The sequence below is a fragment of the Haemaphysalis longicornis genome, unplaced genomic scaffold (genome assembly GCF_048455015.1).
Source record: "Haemaphysalis longicornis isolate Haplotype H1 unplaced genomic scaffold, Haemaphysalis longicornis Haplotype H1 scaffold_14, whole genome shotgun sequence".
NCBI classification, from domain to species: domain Eukaryota; kingdom Metazoa; phylum Arthropoda; class Arachnida; order Ixodida; family Ixodidae; genus Haemaphysalis; species Haemaphysalis longicornis.
In genome coordinates, this window is record NW_027526245.1 from 56,943,447 (window position 1) to 56,964,071 (window position 20,625).

At 45.2% G+C, this 20,625-nt stretch overlaps 1 protein-coding gene across 1 annotated transcript in view; it reads right to left on the bottom strand.

Annotated features, from left to right (window-relative positions):
• Nucleotides 1–4,660: 4,660 nt before the first annotated feature.
• The window catches only part of LOC144165119 (uncharacterized), a 34,017-nt gene continuing 18,052 nt past the window's right edge, over nucleotides 4,661–20,625 (bottom strand). Inside the window, exon 4 of the mRNA XM_077695231.1 lies at nucleotides 4,661–6,552. Within this exon, the coding sequence (XP_077551357.1) occupies nucleotides 5,131–6,552 (1,422 nt within the window). The 3' untranslated portion in view covers nucleotides 4,661–5,130. The remainder of the gene's footprint in view (nucleotides 6,553–20,625) is intronic.

Here is a 20,625-nt window from a genome sequence, read left to right on the forward strand (position 1 = left end):
GTACACGTCGCACCGAGCACATATGTGGCGTGTCTTCATGCTGCAGCCAGCGTTTCGGCACCTTGGTCAATTTGGCAGGTCGTCCTTCATTGGCAAATGAAGTGCGTCTGTTTTGCGGACATTTTCTGATGGCAGAGCTTTTGGCCTCTTCATTGGCGGGATCTCTACGTCATCCCCCTCATCTTGACGAGTTGCGATCAATTTCTGCCATATCAATGCTTCTGCCACGGAAACCTTGAAATCAAGGTAGCCCAGAATGCTTTCCCTTTGGACGCCCTCTGCCTTTTTGTCTGCTCTGTACTGAGGCCAGCTGTTTACGCAAGCAAGATCAGACATGTGAAGAAAAGTACGCAGTGTCCACCTGTTTGTGCGGCTCATTTGAGCATACAGGGCGAGCATTCTGTCAGCTAATCAACACCACCCATATTTGCATTGTACTTTCTGATGACGGATGGGCGCGGGACACCCAGAAACTTCTTGTCTTTCTTTCACCATCTTTTGCACTTATCTTCAGGCTCCACCCCAAAGGCAGCCGAGAGAATCACGACTCGCTTTTTGTCGACCCATTTTGTGCATGAAAGCGTCTTGTCGCAGTCTTGTCGACTGTCGACTGTCTTGTCGCAGTCGCTGCTCCGAAGTGCCCCGAGATTTCTACAACAAATCCTTGTCACTTGTAAAATGCGCCTCTTTTGGAATTCGTTCTTCATCAGACTGCCGGTGCCAAAAACGTCCTTCTTTATGAGCTCATCTATGAAACCTTCCGAAGAAAACCAACGGTAAAAGTAAAGCGTGGAGCACGTAGGCACTGTCTCAACCAGCTTCAAGACTGAGTTGCCCGATATGGCAAGGCCAAAGTCTGGAAACATCTCTTTGCCTTTGTAAATTGCAAAATCACAAATCAACCCGTGCTTTCCTGCCAGAACAAAGTTTTTCAGGCCACAGTATTTGCTTTGTTAGGGATATAGTGCTTCATAGGGTAGCGTCCTGAAGATGCGATGGCTTGTTCATCCCCACAGAAGCAGTTAGGGACATTGGTTCTCTAAGCTGCAACAGCCGTTGTAGTTTTCCCCGCCTGCGGACCGATGTCCTGACGGTTGAATGAATGAATCAGAAAAACGTACTGACGTTTCCACTTTCAGAGGGGAAGCCTTCTTCACAATAAATGTATCACCAGAAGTGCGCCGTTTAAGTGGGTTTGAGTAATCGCTGGAAAGAGTGCGTAGATAAGGTTTATTTTCTGTCGTTACATTTGACTCTGTAAGATGTCATTTGAATGATTAGGGATCTAGTTACAGCCGTGATGCTGTCATTTGTGTCTGTTGCGACGATACTTGCGTTGTTCCGCGCAATCGTGTGGTCACTCATGACGGCGTGTTGGGCTAAAGCTTTGTTGCATGCGCTGTTATTCTTTACGTCACGAGCGTGCTGCTGCATACCATTCTTCTAAATCCCTGACTCCCTGATATAAACGCCCTTAAAAATGCGCGCGGAATCTTGCGTACAACACCCGGGAAACGGTCCTTGCGAAGCGTTCCTTCACCCTCACGAGCTGATGGCGCATCTTTTTGGCTGAAACGTATGTCAGCGGCATGAAGCGCGCGGTATCCAAAGAGCGAACACAGGAGTAGATTTTCCTCTCAAAACGCGGCTCCACATACCGAGGTCGTGTGTTCAGACCTCAGTTCTGCAACACGTCGCCATAACAGATTGAGGGCAAACACTAAAAGAATGAAAAGAATGCTTTTATGAGATGTGACAGGGGCCCGATAACGCCGCAGCGTCCCTGTTCTATGGGGCAGCTTAACGTACTACAAATTTTTTTATTCATCCTATTGTAGTCTATCGCGTAATTTCATTCTGATTGATTGATTGTAGGGTTTAACGCGCCGACGCAACGCAGGCGATGAGGCGCGCCGTAGTGGAGGGCTCCGGATTAATTTTGACCACCTGGGGATCTTTAACGTGCGCCGAAATCTCGTACACACGGGCGTTTTTGCTTTTCGCCTCCATCAGAAAAGTGGCCGCCGCGGTCGGGAATCGAACCCGCGACCTCGTGCTCAGCAGCGAAACGCGTGATTTCGTTCTATTTCCATTAGATTATCATAAAAATTTACTTGTCTTTCTGAAAAATGTAGCCCGTTAGCAAGCTCTACAAGAGAAACATTTCTGGAGGCAGTTACGTTTGCCCACGTAGTTTGAAGGCCAAAGCCTCACGATACCCATGAGCAACATACTACATGCTATATAGTGTTTCTCTTTCTTCAATTTTTTCTTTGTTGGTTTGGTGGGGATTACTTTCAGGAGATTCTTGAGCGGTGCATTATGTTCTGTACTTTTTATTCACTTTTGTTTCTTTTATTTTTGGCTGGAAAGACTTTAAAAAACAGATTGGTAGCACCCGCCAGTTTCTACAGTACCCGGGTGATGCTTACATGGGTTCCACCAGTTGTATCCGCATCCGCACGTTGTCACTTCCGCTCTTCACGTGTCACGCACTCATTTAACGCTTGTTCCACCTCTGCCATCGTGTAGAAATAGCGCAGCGGTAGCCCATTTGCCTCCAACTTTCGAGACCCGGTTTAAAACCTCAGAGCAACTGCAAGGTGTTCGTTTTATTTATTTCAGCGGGGACCGTTTCTTGTGATTGAAAACAATTACGACTGCAACAACGACGGCTTTTTTCAGCACTAGGAATGAGCGCAATCAGTGCCGCAATTTCACAGCGAGGTTTGGTGGACCTGACATAACATGTCTCATTCCCAACACTAGGAGTCTACTTGATGAACCAAGTAGGGCTGAGGCGTGGCCTTTATATCTGTACTATAATGCAGGTACTTTTTCACGCTTGCGTACAGGAACGTAGTTTTATTCCGCATGTGACGTTTGAAGAGATTATTGATTGGTTCTTATCATGATGATAGTGCAGTGATTTTCCCGCGATATTCCGTTCCACTGCGTGTAAACTCCAAGCGCGTCCGGTATGCATTAGAGAACCTATTAGTTCGCTTTTAGCAGTCTCCTCTTCTTTAAGAAAGTGGTAAAGAAAGACTGCCGTCATGCCTCTCCGTGTTCAAGGCAGGGTTTTGAGCTCTGATGATGACAGCCTGGGTTCTAGCCTCAACTGCTCACAAAACGGTTTAGTATTCCGTTTTCTAAAAACTTTCCAACATAAGTGTGCGTTCTTTGTGTGAATAACCGTGATTTCTTGTCTTGTGGGTTGGTTTAGGTACGCGGCTCAGCTTTTAACTACGTTTAAGTAACGCTCTGCATTGCGCAGGAAATGTCGGGTTTGTACTCCCACGGGCACGGACCGTTGCAGTATCCCAAACCATTTATACTGGGAGAGGCGGCTTAGGATACCAAGTCATCCTTTTGATGTGCAACTGATAGGTAAGACAACGGTATTATTCGTTACGGCTGCTGAACCTGTTTGTAATGGTTTTCACGATGCCAAATCTATTCGCAGACTGTGAGTATTGAAAAAAAACGGAACAAAAACACTGACAGCCAATATTCCGTCCGCAAATGAAGATGAACAGATGAGCTGTATAGCCTGTAGGCATACGCCCACGCATTTGTAATACAACGGCATGGTACAGCAATGCGCCGTAAGCAGCCTTACAGGTTAGCCCACATTGCATGTCGCAACATTAGCTCTGTGACGAAAAGTACGCTGTGATGCGTCCATTGCACTTTCACTCTTTCTGACAAGCGTTATAATCTCAGCGAAATCATCTCAAGCCTGAGTCTGTCGAACACCGCCCAAAGTAATCAGGAATATCTTTCAGAAAATTCCCTCTGCTATTTCACATACGCAGTATTGTATTTGCACAATTTACTGACGTTGTCCCGGCACTGCTTACCTGCATACTCCGCATAACGGCACCCACCTTCATATCGAGGTCACGGCTTACGCACAGCCGATCGCAAAATCGTTTTCTCTGCTACTCATCGCCCGTTTCCTTGTTGCTGTTTCAGTTGTCAGCAAAAACTTTACGTTCTCGCTCTAGCTTCTTCAGATGGCATGGAGCTTTCAGCCGATACACGACAAACAAAATGCTCGGGGCGACATATACAGCTCTGTTGTAATACAACAAACAAAGAGTGCGCGGCACGCGACAAAATCTCAAAATATTTTTGCCTGAGGGAATTCTAATCAGCGACCACTAATCTGCAAACCTACGCATTGGGTCTAACACAGCCGATCACCACCGTGTACGGTGGTTAAGCGGCCTCTTCGAGCCTGATGCGTTAGCCACGGCGCCACTTTAGCCAAGCCACAAGAAAGTTTAATGTATTAGTTTTTTCGATTTCACGTAATATCTTGAAAAAGTGTTGCACAATTATTAGCGCGGAATTGCAGAATTCCCAGAGGTTCTTTATGGGCCTAGCTGTGGCTTTTACGGGAACGCGGCACACGGGATAGTGAGTGTGAGCGAGGGCTCATTTTTGCGAGTTTTTGTTCTTCACGCCAACGTGTTAATGGAACCATGGCGCACCACAGAAACATCGCGCGCGGGCCTTTCTACTTTGATGGCTGCTTGCCACTTGTATGTCAAAGTAGTTATCTTTAAAACAATCATTAAATCTATTTCCAAAATGACTGAGACGAACAGCATTTGAAAATGATTAGACGTCTGAAACTAAGACGGGCCTTTTTTTTTTCTTTTTGTCCACCTTTCTTTATTGAGAAATGCTGTTGAAGTTGGGCAGTCGTCTGGTCGCTGGAAAACTTAGCAAACAGGGCAGGATTTCGCGGAACTTTTATTGTACAATTATCCCTTCTACTGCATTCATAACGGACTGTTTTAAAGCAATTTTTGAAACCGCGTACCTTTAAAACGCGGATATTCTGTATTTTCTGATACCTTCGTGGCGGAAAACACACACGTTATAGGATGTTACTGGAGGTAGTAAAATCCTTAGCGCCGGCCAAGTAATATTCACTGTAAAGATAAGTAGCACATTGAAGAAACCTATTTTGCTTTATAGTTCGGCTGCCTACTGGACAACATTATATAAAACTTACATTGCAGCAGGTTGCTTTAAAGCTTGGTTTACTAACTGCGCAGTTACAAACTGCGCCAGCTAACATTTTTAATTCCCCGTGCTACCACCTATGTCGTTACTCTAGACATTATCAACTTCAAAAAGGCTAGCAGAACGTGTAGAACTTCCTACGTTTTCATTTTCCCGCGTATCACTAGTAGTGGAAGCCGTGCGGTGGTTAACGAGGTTGCCGTCCGTTCGCAGCCGTAAGCTTCCTCCGGGTGTACTGAAAACAGACGTAGCTGAAACAGCGTCATTTGCAGCGCTGTTACCAACATTAGCGTTACTGTTTCGCGAAAAACCAGATATTACAGTACTGTCTCCTCGAGCATCACCAACAGCTGTCGGACGGACCACCGAGTTCGGAAAATTGGGCCCACCAGTTGTACCGAACCCCAATGCACCGATGCCACTTGCCCCAGTTCGTAAGGCATTCGTGACTCCATCACCGTAACTTGCTCTACCGGCACTACTACTTCTACCACCAATACTTCCGGTGCTTATGACTGGATTGCCTATATTTCCACCTGCATTTCCGGGCCTGGAAACACTGCTGCCGAGACCGTGTATAGCTCCAGCCCGATTGGCCCTAAGACCTGTGCCACTGTCATCCCGGCCAACATCTCTTATGTTCGGGCTTGCAACATTAGAGCTACCGGGAAAAGCGGGCAAAAGTGGTCCTCTACTGCTGTCGCCAACACCCGGGACACTCAGGATACTACCACCTATGTTACCAGCGTTTCGGCTAGAACTCGTTTCTAGAAGCGGGATATTGGTAACACTACCGCTTATGGCGTTACCACCAGGCCGGAGACCATTGCTTCGTGATACAAAATCATTGCCAAGAGGATTCACGGAATTGATCTCAGAACCAGCTGTGATTCCTCCAACCCTGTTGGCGAAGGATGCATCTCCTATTCTAACAAGCCTACCTCCGGCCACTCTACCTGTTATGCCATTCCTCCCATCCCTTCTTCTTGGACCAGTACTCAGCAAACCATTGCCGCCGAAAGTAGCGGTGCTGATTCCACTCCCATCCCCGCGAGGGCGGTTAAACCTACCTATTAAACCAACTGGACCACTGCGACTACGCGACATTATGGAAGGGGAATTGCCTCCGATTCCTCGGTTATCTCTGAGCAAATCTCCTAGATTAATTATGATTGTTCTACTATTTCCTTGACTGCCACGACGTCCAGTTGCAGCAAAGTGGTTCCCACCAAATTGATTTCCCTGGTTACCAATGTTCAAGCCGACACGGCCTGCACCACTACGGATTATTCCGCTTGCTCCAATGCCTCGCCCGCCCACATTGTCGACAGCGGCAGGACTGCTTGCGGCTATGTTGTTTCGCAATCTTAACATCTCTTTCTTCAATTCTTTTAAACTTTTCTTTTCCTTAATCAGCTTTATAATTGAGTACAGGCCAATGAACCGCTTCTTCCTCTTCAGAATGGCATTGGGCGAAGTAGTGCGGCAAACACTGCCGCGACACGTGCCCCCCTGTAATAAAAATAGCGCGACAGTCAAAACAGTTGGCGAGTTACATCGCCCGATTTTGCGCCCTGTGTGCTGACGTGAGGCATCATATTTTCATTATTAAGAAATACACACTAATGCAGTAATGCTAACATGTACTTAAGCAAATCTTGCGTAGTTACAAATTTATGTAAAAAGTTTCGTATTCTTTATAGAGGTTACTGCTACCGTTGCAACATTTGCAACAGTTTCAACAGCTGCAAAAGTGATCCTCTGAAGCTGTTTCAGACCATTGTCAATGAGCGCACGGATACAGCTTTTCTTCCCCATAAGGTTAAATTTGGTTAAGTTAGGTTAGCTAAGGTAAAGCAGTCCGCGCCTCCGATGAATACAAAATCACTCAAACATTTTTTTTTGTTATTTCTTACGCTCTACAAAATTGGGGCATTTTTGTTGCTACTGAAGATGCCCAAGCAATACCATTTTGCTCGTTTCTTAAGCTGTAGGTTATTTTACGTAATTTTTCCATGATGTGCCTGTAGAATGGGTGAAAAATAAGGATATAGAAGGGCTAGCTAGACCTGGCCGCTGCGGTTTGGCGTCCACTATATTGTGCAATAACAGACTAATAGCGAAATTACGCATATAAACATATACCACGTAAATTTCTTCACACGCTGCACTGAAATATTTGGTTGAACACAAAAATGGCAAGAATGCATGGCAAAAGTACAAGAAAAAAAGGAAGCGAGAAGGAGAGATAGGGAGGAAAGAAAGAACGAAATCTTGTGATTCGACGCATAGAGAGCGGCTTTTTTAAAGAAGGAATTGCCGAAGACGAAAAAATACGTGATTAAACATTAATAGGAAAAACGTGCTCGACTGGGGAAATTTATTCCACAATATACTGCAAGTAAACACATTTGTCTCTTACTCTATCAGTTTGAGCTTTATGAAAATAGAAGATTTGTTGCAACAAAATTATTGTTGCGTTGAGATTAGTCCTATCGTTATAGCGTGATTCGAAGACCGCACTTCTGTCGCTAGTGAATCTACGAGCAGTTTTTTTCGAGAATATATAATGGCAGTTTACCTGAAAAAGGAAAGTATACGCAATCATCCAGTGAAAGTTTATCAGATGTAGTAAGAATTTTCTCGTCGTTTAACAAAAAATTACGCAATCGCTGGAGCGGCCACCTGTTAACGACATATGATAAGGTTTTGAAAACAAGATCTCGAGATTGATATTGGCGAATGCGTTAGCGAAATCAGTAAAAATCAACCCCCCAAAGTGGCCCGGTAAAATTGTTGTCTATAGTGGAAGATATAAATGAAAGGGTTGTAGAAATATCTTATCTAAAATATTCAACGATTACGAATACGAGGAGTGCAAGGTAACTGTTACTATGTGCAGAAATATTTTGATGTGTCTTACGAACTGTCGAATATTCCCCTGCCTAAAACCAAGCTAGCTGTACATAAGTGAACTTTCCTGAAGGGCGTTAAAAAAACTTTGTTGCGTTGGTAGGAAAGGGTAGGAAAGAAATCCAACGCTTGTTAATGATTAGTGCTTCCACTCTCTCCCTAAAACTGGAGTCAAGAAGTTGTTTTATTCATTTAAAAATACGCCGCATTTTAAAGTTACGTTGCTTACATAAGGAAAGACAAAATTGTCGTTTAATAAAAGCATGTATTATCATCATGCCACAAACCATTCCTTCTGTATTGTTTGCTTCCGTGTGTTGTAGCCAGCGTCTCGCTGCGCCAGGCCGTATTATCTCTCTTCGAAGGGACGCATATGTTGCCTTTTCTTTGTATGCCGCACAGGCCATCTTATTTGGTAGCGGTAATGTTTCGCCCTGACATCATTGTACTGCAATGTTTTTATTCAGGGCAAGTGTTCTCGATCTAATTTGGGGGTTCGAAATCTAATGGAATTAGATTCGCTTACGCTGGTGTGTGCACATCACTTCGTTAACTGCATATACGCCGCTTGGTTCTCATGACAATTATTGAAGAGCACAGCCTTGCTGCAATGACCGTTTGAGGCCTGAAATATTTATATGAAAAAATGGTTCTCTTTGTGTTTTCGCACATTTCTAAAATAAAAAAGGAACAAACGAAAAATTAAGCTGATAGTGCAAGTATATACCTATATACAGGCATGACAATTAATTAGGCCACTAGAAAATTATAATTTTTTATCTCAGTAGAAAAACCTTTTCTTCTTTCCTTTGAAACATACAAAAACCTGAGCCTACCCACAAAAATGAAGCTGATACTGCAAATCTTTATATTTTTGGGGCAATTTGTCAAACCTAGATTTCAGATTCCTTGTGTCCAGTGAAGCTTCTTTCCCACAGCGTGCAGTTCCGCGAAAACACACCAATTGTTCATGTCACCTCAAGATACATCGTTGAAGTACTCTTCCCTACAAAGTAGCAGTTAGTTTATCTTCCTAAGGAGCTAGAAAGTCTCTTGTATTTTCACATTTTTGCTGAGTGCGCAACACGCGTCAAGTGTCTTGGCCGTCAGCAATTCTGGATATATGTGCTCTCCCATCAGCCAGTCGTGTCATTGCGTTTGGGAGAGCTGAAGAATGGAACTCTGCCCTTTTGAACCGGAATTCTTTGGTACATCAGTGCGCTACTGTGACGTCGTTTTCATCTAGTTGCCATGTAATACACAGTAAATTGGTCTCTCGGCACTTCCAACTTCTGGCGACTCTCCTGCAAGCCTTCAGCCAAGCCGCTACCTCCAGCAGACGTGGGCCGTTCCGTACGCCTTTGTTGTAACGCTGTGAAAATTGGTTTGCTGGATCAAAAGGTATAACGTTTGCTTGTTTTTCTCCAAGAAGGTCAACTGACTATCTGAGGTTTGTGTTGCAGACCATTTGATGTCATCCAATGCAACGCATTTGATGTTTTTGATCAACGCCATATTTTTTCTTGTTTCCAGATTGCGGCGCATTGTGGGTACATATTCCATCAGCCCATTAAAAAATACTTGTTCTTACGTCCTTTGTTTTTATTCCGTCAATGACGCTGTCTTGAAAACGAATAGGGCTTTGATCGAAAACCATATCAGTTCCGCCGAAAGATGCATCCTCCGCTCCCGTGTACGTAAGCAGCAGATTTTATATTTTCGGCTGGTGGCTTTCGGAGCGAAGAGTGAGCGAATAAACAGCCGCAGAAACAAGAGACAGGCAAAAGAATCTTCCATGCACCGGTTCTCTACCTATCTGATTCGCAACCGGCTTATCAAATAACTCAGGAAAACTTGTTCCGCAGAGGTCTATCCCGCATGCCACACTACTGAAATATGAAATAAGGGCGAGCAAAATACCCGTACCCGGATCCGACATGAAGTGACTGAATTTGCCCGACGTCCCCGTGACGAACACACGTTCATATTGCACAGCGTGCGAAGGCGACTTCCAGACGTGTGTGGCCTGATCACGGCCATAAAACTTGCAATGTGCCTACGACTGAAGACAAGCTTGCCTACATCGAAAAACGAATCGCACTCCACTGAAAAGGGAAACCGACACATTCGACGGTTAAAAGAGCTGAATGGCAAAAAAGAGTCGGTGGTGATTTCACCCCTCCCGGTCTCGGTGTTTAAATTTGCGATAAAGCGATGACTTCCGTGAAATCCTTATACCTATGACTTCGTCTAATAAAATGCGAAAGACATGTATGCTGTAAAGCTCCAACATTGTGATAGGATAGTGAGCACGGCCGGCGTGAAACTCAGGACAATTATGTATTTTTAGAGGCGCAATAAACACCGCGTCCTCATTAGTACTTTCGGCCTTCTGTAAAAAGAGACCTGGCGGGATATCATAGGCACAACGAAACGTATACCAGGAAAAGCGAGGATAAAGTTGAAGGGCAGCAGGAATACAGCACGCAATTAGAGAGAAAACAAAATGGATAAGAAGCATTTCAAGTACGCAACTTGAGTGTCGGTTTCTTCTGTGTGCCTAGAATGCAAAGTTTAATCCAGCGCACTGTAAAAGCGGATACTTCTGCAGACATGTCCTTAAGAAACCAACACTACAAATGTTTTCTTCTAATAGGGGTTGATCTTTGGTATGAACCAAAATAAATAATAAAGCTTTTGTACATTGTGATAAAGTTTGCTTGGCGATCGTCTCCAGATAAATGGGTCTGGCTTAGCTAGCTAACCCTGGATATGCAAAGCGAAGGCTTAGCTTAGTCTGGTTAAGTCTTGGTTTCACTTGTTTTACCTTTGATTCTGCAGTACATATTATACTATTCTTCCAAGTCCTACAATTGTGTACGATTATGGTTCGTTCCTGGCGTTTTCCAATTTGAACAGCTTGCTCTTCCTCCGACCCCGACGCCAGCTTCGCGTGTTTGGTATTTCTCCAGTGAAGCAGCTCGCGGGCGATATCTGAAGGGTGGTGGGACAGCGCTGGCCGACGACGGCTCAAAGGCTCCAGCTACCGCGCAGTGCTTTGAGAAGACCTAACGGCCCGGCACCGCTCTCATCCATAGCCAAGCTCGAATTCAAGCGGCGATTCCCCGTGTACAGGCGGTGAACCAGCTGCGGAGAGGGCATGTGACAAGCCTGCACCCTGCAATGGTGCCGAGCGACTAGCTAACGCCGCCTAGGGTAGAGCTCCTCCCTACGAGTCACGTGATGCTTTTACAAGGGTAAGGCGGAGCTGTGGTAAAATGAAGGCCAAATGCTCCACGAAGGTGAAAGCGCGTGACGATATTAGCAAAGCAAAGCTTTAAAAGAAATCTAAATAGTAACCTAAAAGGAATTTCCGTGAAAAATCAACAGGGAAGCACTGCAGTCTCTTAGCTGTCTGGTGTCGCAACATATGAAGCTGTATTGAAACGAATTTTTTAAACTCATGGTCAGGAACAACCGTCTTTTGTCTCGCAGATATTGCTGCATATCGTTGTGGAAAAAAGACCGCTTCGTTTTTTCGAGTGAAAGTTTATTTTAATTATCTATTGAATTGCAAGTGCACTACGATCGCTCTGGAAGACCACGAAGCTGGTATGTGTAAAATGTGAGTATAACAGCACGTGCCAAACACAAGCATTGCACTTGCAATGACAACCTGCAGAATAAAACTAGCTCACTAAAACATCGCTCAGGAACGTTTAAATAAAAAGCACTAAAAGGAAAGATTGAGAAAGAGACAGACACGCAAAACACCGAATGTCACATGGTGCACCTTGTTGGGTGTGAAATAAAATTTGGGAGAATTTTTCTGCTTGCTGCGTTCTTAAGTTGGAGTGGTCTTATGGGGGCATGAAGTGTTTCTCCTGTGGTGAATCTCAATGTGTTGCCAGCTTTCGGGGGCATAAAAAGCTAACACTGCCGAATTCTTTCCCCCAGTAATGAAAAAAAGCTTAATTTCTTGGACCAACTATAGTTTGATGTGTCAGGGCCTGTCTGACGCGGCTGGCAAATATTAGGCCACGTGCATCTATATTTTTGAAGTACTGTTTACCCACCTTGTATATATCACTGCCAACAAGAATAGGGCGTGGTTTTATCACTGCTCACGTGGGTACTTACCCTGGAGGACGTTACTCAAAGCTGAACAATCATTACAGTTCACCGGCAGAAAGTACCTGACACAATTAACCCCGAATAGCGGAAACATGTGTCAAAGATTGGTAATTTGAGCTTTTTTGCCTTCGCATAAGGACCTAGAGCGCGTCTTGATGAAAATACTTTAGAATCCACAAAAATGATTTCAAACACTCACGCTGTACCAAGGATAAGCGTCAGGGAAATGTGCGAGTTCGTTTATACTATTTGCAATACACGGTGTTATTACAATATTTGTCAACCACTTTGGGCTTCGGCTGGGGAAGTCGTTCAGGTATTTTGTATTCTTTTAGTGTCATTATCTAAGTAAAGCACGACTGCGCGGAGGAAGGTTTTTAAGTTAGCTGTTCACTTCTGCGGCACCCCAGTAGATACCATATAGTAATCTCAAACTAAGATATTTGTCTGCAGCAGTGGGAGCCAATCTCTGAGACAGGATTTTCACCCGTCTTTGATATTACACTACAGTAGTACAATGAACTGAATACAGAACAATGCCTCGACAGCACATCTCTCACCTCCACGCACTACTGGCTTGCTTTCTCGGTAAAACCGATACGTTAACTTAAATTACGGTTTTGAACGTTCCCGCCGTGGTGGTCAGTGGCTACGGCGTAGCGCTGCTGAGCACGAGGACGCGGGCTCAATTCCCGGCCGCTGCGGCCGCTTTTCTGATGGACGTAAAAAGCAAAATCGCCCGTGTGTATGAGATTTCTGTACACGTTAAAGATGCCCAGGTGGTCAAAATTATTCCGGAGCCCTCCACCACACGCGCCTCGTCGCGTCGCCTGAGTTGCGTCGGTGTGTGGTACCCAACAATGGAATCAATAGTTTTTAACGCCCCTGTGGTGACGTCCCACATTAACATCCCACATTTATAGTTTGCAGGTAACCGCCGCGGGGGCTCAGTGGCTGAGGCGTTGCGCTGCTGAGCACGAGGTCGCGGGTTCGATTCCCGGCCGCGGCGGCCGCTTTTCTGATGGAGGCGAAAAGCAAAAACGCCCGTGTGTACGAGATTCCGGCGCACGATAAAGATCCCCAGGTGGTCAAAATTAATCCGCAGCCCTCCATTACGGCGCGCCTCATCGCCTGCGTTGCATAGGCGCGTTAAACCGTACAATCATCATCAATTTGCAGGTGGTCTAACTACACCTGAAACCTTCCATTACATGCCTCTCATAAGCTCAATGTGGTTTGTGCATGCTATAGTTCGAAACTTTACAGTGGAACGTTATATAGCAAGCTATTGGGGCCAGCACCCTATAGGTAGGCAAATTAAACGTGTAAGGCACGTAAACACATCTCGCATAAAAAGGAGAAAGTAAAAAAAAAACAGCGCGCGTGATTGGAATTTTGATTCGCTTGCCCCGAATGGAGAGCCTGCCAAGGCAGCAGGCGGCTTATAGCAGTGAAGCTTGTGTCCACCCGACGCGGTGGCTTAGGGGTTAATGTGTATAGCTGCTGAGTCCAGGGGTGCTTCTTTGACCCCGCCCCGGCCTTGATGGTTGCATTTCTGGCGGAGGCGAAATGCAAAAGCAGCGTATGTGGAGATATCGGCGTACGTTAAAGAAAATGTGGTTGTCAAAGTTACTACGGAGAAGTTCTTGGATGGTTAAACATCACAATCAATGCATCATGATTGCATCGGAAAAGGTTCCCGTAGGCGTCGAGATCAAAAGAAGGGAAACGTATTCTGGAAGTGTAAAATACAGCGAAGCAAAGCAGGCGCCAATAGGTTGTGATATCACAAATGTGTAAGCTCACAAATTTGTTAGGAGTTCACTAAACAAGCATTTATGATTCGGAAGTGCTTGTTCCGTGTGCAACACACCACGGTTTGTGAATGGCCTGGGGTACATTCATAACCTTTGAAATATCGCGAGGCATGAACGTGCAAATTATTCTGTGCCATCTCCACGAACGTGAAACCTGAGAAGGAGAGAAACATGGGGTTCCGGTGCCGACATGCGAACCGTACACTTACGGCTGCCCTTTTTGCAGGCTGCGGTAGCAGCGTGCGGTGCCGGTTTTGAGTCATGACCACATGGACACAAAAGCGACGTCAAGATGTGTTCAGCTACCAGCATCGGCGAAGTTCTGACTTCCTGTGATGGACGACGAACCAACAGTTCTTGCTCAGCACAACTTCCCAGTGTGCGGAGACTGCTTGCAGCAGCACTAGGATAGGTGTCACAGCTTGTCCTGTTGCTCTCATTGGCACGTGCCTGCGGCTCTATATCGATGCGTCATGGGTTCCTCATGTGACTGACGAGGGCTTCAACCAGCACCACAGGATCTTGTCGAATTTTTAAGCTGCTGCTCATACTGGGCCCTTGGAGGTCCGTTGCCGACACGCGAACCGCACACTTACGGCTGCTTTTTCGCAGGTTGGGGAATTTTATCTCTATAAGGGTGTTGGCACTGTTCCAAAGTCGGTACCAGAGCCCCCCCCCCCCCCCCCCCCGTCTTTAGTGCAAATATTGCTTTGTGCTGTGTTTAGCACTAATGAGTGTATTGCTCTTGCTGTTGTGAGGGCTAGGCTGCTTTTGTCGTGCTGTGAAGAAAAACCCAGTGCCAATAAACAATGAATTGTAGCAAGAACTAGTAAAGGCTGTGCTTTCTCTACAACAGATGTTCGAGGCACAAGACAAGCTCATGAATCAACTTGAGAAATTAGAGACCGCGCAGCAAGAACTGAAGGAAAAATTTCAAACCCCCGTTAGCAAACTCGAAGGTTATCAGGAGATTGGCCCACTGAATCAAGCGAGGGAAGCACGGAGTTATTCATTCACCGCAGCCATCTCGTTGACAGCATGAGAAAGATTTTATTGAATCAGGATGACATAAAAAACCGTTAGCGTAGAAACAATCTTTTCTTCCTTAGCCTGTCTGATATGGGTAAGGAAACGTGGGATGAATCGGATAAGAAAGTGATTGATTTGTGTGCAGAAAACTGTAATGGTGTCCGCCTCCGTAATCGAGCGTTCCCACCGTCCACCATACGAGCTCCTTTTTATGATTCGTAATAATTTAATAAAGATGCTTGTTTTAACTGATCACAATAACGTTGCTGCTACCACCGCGTTTACTTGCCATGAATTGTGAACTTGATACATACCTTCCGGCGTTCAACCAAAGCTCTAAGCCGAATGACATTGAAAGTTTGTGGGTGTTGTTTAAAGGAAAACTGTTGTCTTTGGTAAACATTTACGCCCCATCAAAAATTGTGAATGCAATCGTCGTGGTGGTAAACCTTGGATTACTAAAGATATACGTGCTTCAACCAAACGGAAGGATAAGGTGTACAAAGAATATTCTCGCAAGCGAAATGCTGATTTGCTTAGAAAGGTTAAAGCATCAGGTTCCAGCTTGAAGAAGCAGATAAAGCTGGCGCAGCGTGATTAATGATCGTTCCTTAACAGGAAAATAAAAACCAATCCAAAGTAAATCTAGCGTTACATTAAAAGTAACAAAAAAGACGTCAGTGCAATTCCTTTTATTATACACAATGACGAAATTTTTAAAGATGATAAGGGTAGAGCAGAATGCATGAATTCGTATTTTCAATCCGTTTTTTTCTCCGCCAAGCCCGATATTACCAGTTACGACACTCAGGTCGCTTCCAGCATTGCATGACATCATAATAACTGAATCAGGTATAAGAAACCTTCTGAATAAGCCGGATTACAGTCTGCGCATGGTCCCGATGGTATTTAATTTAAAACCACATCCTAAAACGCTAGGCTTATCATATCGCTCCATCTCTAGCCGCATTGTATGATGTGTCGATGAGGTGTGGAAAGCTGCTGCGAGAGTGGAAGCTAGCCAATATCACGCCTTTGCACAAATTCTGCGGCCGCGATAAAGTATATATCTATAGATCGGTATCACTAACCCCCATTTGTTGCAACACACTGAAACACCAATTTTATTGTTGCGTTATAAAACACCTTGAAGATAATATTCTCGTCTGAACATGGCTTTCGCGCAGTGGGGGTTTACACAGCTAAGCGAATTTGTACGTGGCATCGCTTTATCATTCGGTGAAGGCGTTCAATTAGACGCTGTATTTTTGGATTTTAAAAAAGCATTTATTGGTGTTTACCACAGTCTCTTGCTGCATAAGGTGTCATTTCTTGATGTTCCTACAACCCTCATAGACAAAGCGGCCGTAAACAAGATGTGATAAATGGGGTGTCTTCATCACGAGCTGATGTACTGTCCGGGGGGCCACAGGGGGCGGTTGTGGGTCCGCTTCTTTTTTTACTTTTATCAATGATTTTCTATTGGGTTTGAAACCTACATTGTAACTTTATGCAGATTATTATATTTTGTATTACTCAGTCATGTGCGTTGCTGACACCTAAGTACCGCGCTCTGACCTCGATTAGACTGTATCTTGGTGTGATCAGTGGCAAATGAGTTACAACCTAACTTAATGTTTTCGTGTAAAATTTGATAACAAAAAGGTAGTATTTAGGTACATTATTATTCCAGTACAAAAGGTACATCACGTTAATAGTATCTTGGGGTATCATTCATGGCAATACTAGATTAGACCAGTCACGTAGATTTAATCACAGCCAAGGCTTTACGCTTAATTCGCTTTTAAAGCAAAGCTTTCTACCTCTACCCCGCAAGGGTACTTTCGCGGCCGTTGGTGTCAACAGAAAACTCCCGCGAACAAATAAAAGAATTTCCTGGCACCAGCAGCAATCGAACCTGAACTAATAACGTAACAAAGCGAGAGTCCGCTGTCTTACCGATGTAGCTACGAGCCCACACGGAGACGGTGAAGACCGATGGTGCAGTTACCAAGTACATCTACGGTTTTACCACCTGCATTCTCGTTGAATGCAACGTGATAGCCTCACATGACCTCTCGCGCCACTGTGCGCTACGCCCATGGCACGTCTTGCGGCCCTGTGCGCGCCTTCCGCGTGTGCTAGGAGTTACAAATATTAAAGGAAGCTCGCACCAACGCATGGCATCTCACTTCCAGTACGCCATTGTGCTAGAGCCTGGGGCCTCTAGTGTTCACGTAGAAAATCACAGCTCCTTGTCGTCCGCCCTCACGTCAAACTACACATAAAGGGACACATTCAAATACTTCTTGATGGCCAGGCCATCACTCCCAGCCCCAGCATGAAGATGCTGGGCCTACGTCTCCAGGCCAACATTAAGAGTGGCGTATCCTTGCAGGGCATCAAACATATCATCAATTAAATCATAACATGATCAGGCGAGTTGCCACCAAGAAGCGAGGCCCCAAGGAATCTGATACCTTTCGAATAATTCAAGCTTTTGTCCTCTCGAGAATCACTTACGTCAAACACCTGTCTTCTCGGCAAAGAGGACATAAAGATGCTGTATATAATAATTAGAAAGGCGTTTGAGCAGGCCATTTCTCTTCCCATAAGTGCGTCCACAGAAACTCTGATTAGCACAGACCTGACAGAGGGCCATCTTTCTATCCAGAAGCTCCGATTGAGCAGAACTGCGGGGGTTCGCTCCATCCTTCACCACATTGGCTGGGCAGCACAGACTGGTACTCCGCTTGTTGTACTGCCGGACGCTTGGCGACAAGAACTAATGATGCTCCCTTTGCTTAAAAATAGAAACCCCTCCCACGACGAGGGTCACCGACAAGCACGGGCTTAACCGCTCAACACCACCCTGAGTTTGGATCATGCCGTTAAATACACAGATGCCTCGCTACATCAGGGGCACCAATACGCCATCATTGTGGCTACTTCGAAGACCAACCTCCTTGCCTATTCCTCCCTCAAGACCCAAGACATGGCAGCAGCAGATAAGGCAGCCATCGCCTTGGCTCTCACTCAACAAGGGAATTGGAAGGTAGTCAACGATTCCCAACAAGCCTGCCAGATTTACCAGTCGGGTTGGATCTCCCGACCTGCACTGCGTGGGCTAAAAAAACACTCCACAAAGACTTCCATTCAGCTCAAATGGACACCCACTCACGCTATCATGGAGGACAATGAATACGCCCACCAACAAGCTTGCGCGTTTACCCCCGTGCTATGCAGCTGCACGAGGAATTCACCCGCATGTCACGTTAACGCAGATAACCCAGCTTTATCGCCTTCAGAGACAGACCCTACCTTCGTCCTACCCTGACCTTTCCAGAGAACAACAAACTACCCTTGGACTCATACAATCCGGCTCCTTCCCTATCCCGACGCGTCTTCACCTAATGGACCCGAATCTCCATGACGCTGAATGTCTATTTTGCTCGGCAGTCAAAACACTCCGCCACATAATCGGTGCGTGCGACTTTATTCTTGAGCACCCTCCGCTCTTTCAGTCAACTACCCAACAAGATCAACGTGAGGTGCTGTTGTCTATCCCCTCTCTGCCTACCCAGCTTCAGCGGCTGGCCAGAGCACAGGCGGACTGCATATGGGCTCTAGGGAAGAAGGAACCACTCCCTTGGGCCGCACTCTGCGCCGTTCAGAAATCTGAATGTAAGTACAGTTGATGCCGGATATATTGAACTCCAAGGGGATCGCAAATAAGTTCGATATATCGATAATTCGATATATAAAATATTTGCTTTCGCATAGGATTGCCAAGAGGATTTTGGACAGTTCAATATATGCAAATAATTCGATACATCTCGGTTCGATATATCCGGGATTGACTCTCCTGCTAGTGCTCCTCCTCCTTCTGCTCCCCCGTCTCTGCCTCCAACCTCGTCGCCTCCGTCCGCGGCGACAGAGACGCAGAAGGGAGATCGTCTAACACCGTGTTTGAGCTTCCTTTAATTTTATAAAAATAGAGTTTCGACTCAAGTGCTACACCTATACAACTCAACCAACCACCGTTCATGCATTATGCATTGATTACAAACATTGATTACATTACAAAGAATATCTCTGAAGTAATAAAGGGTGCGGTTACGCGTATTTCACTTCTCTCTGGTTTCACTATTTGTTGAGCGACATGAGTGAATTTAAGTGACATCGCATTGGTGCCGCAATCGTTGTGGGTGTCATACACAGCTTTGCTTTCCAACCGCATTCGCAGGGTGGTACGGCGCTGTTTTTTCCAAAATCATTTCAACGAAGCGCCGCACGCACTCAAGGAAACCCTATATATTACAAATGTACACCGAATTATATAGTATGGTTGTGTTTGTAAAGACCGTTTCACTAATGTACTGAAATAAAAGTTAGAGAGGGTGCAAAAAACGGCTGCCAGTCTTGTAACAGGTAATTATGATTTTAGAATGAGTAGTTCTGAAATTTTTCAGGCCTTGGGATGGAAACCCCTTTGTGGACGACGGAAAGTTCAAATACTGAAATTTTGTTATAATATATACTATAGTAAGACTGGAATAAATAAAGCACGGTATTTAAAGACGCCTAGTTATATGTACGAACAGAATAATCACGTATATAAAATTAAAGAATATACCTGTCGACTGAATATGTCTAAATAGACTTTTTGCGAAACTCCATTAGCGACCGGAACGCGCTCAAAATACCAATATTCCCCGATTCTAACTTCCTATCAGCCATAAAACAGCATTTGTAGTTGATGAAGTGACCCATATATTTAACCTTTGCTTTTTACTTCATTGGTTGCGTATTTTGGGTAGGTACAATTACTGCTTTCCTTGTACTCCTGAGTTTTGTGCTTCATTACAATGCACTGCTGCAAGTGGTTAGATTTATCTTGTATTCTGTTATGTATGATTTTATTTTGGCTATAATTTGCTCTTTGTATTCTATTTTGTGCTGTAACCCCCATACAACAATGCCCAATGGGCGAGGTAGGTACTTGTAATAAATAAATAAGTGCAGTGTGTGTGTTCAAAGAGTTTAACCCTGGTATTCTTATGCATTCCTCCACTCGAGCCTCCGGTTGAGACGATCCCAGAAATGAATTTCTCCATACATAAGCATTGCACAATCATTTCCTCAGCCGAGTGGATGGAGCAAATATAGTGGCGGAGGGGCTCACAGTACAGCCCTAAGTCTCTTTCTTGCCACACGGCGCGCGCTGATTGGGCGGCGGAGAAGGGCCGGTGAGAAAAGTTATCACAAGCTTGTTGAGTCGGTGGCGCCCTGTATTGCTCTACCGGATTTAGGCAATTAGGGGAGAAACAGACTGGACGTAAGTTGTCTTCGTGTCGCACGCCACAGCAAGCTAAGAAGTGCACCAAAAACTAGCGCGAGGCTTTGGGAGTGTAAAACACGGGGGTTGTTTTAGTACTGTGAATACATGAGAATATGGCGACATGAGAGGACGACGACATGAGACGCCAACAGCCTGAGGCCCCAAGGTGCTTCGACCCTAATAAACACAGGCATTTCGCTCAGCGCAAAGTCACACGAACTCCAGAGAAGATTGAGGACGGGACAGACTTTTTTCTGGAGTTTGTCTTTTCTTTGCTAGGGATCATGCCTCAATTATCCCAGTACCAACTTCCCAACTTTCCGCACTAATTAATGCAATTAACATCTTTCA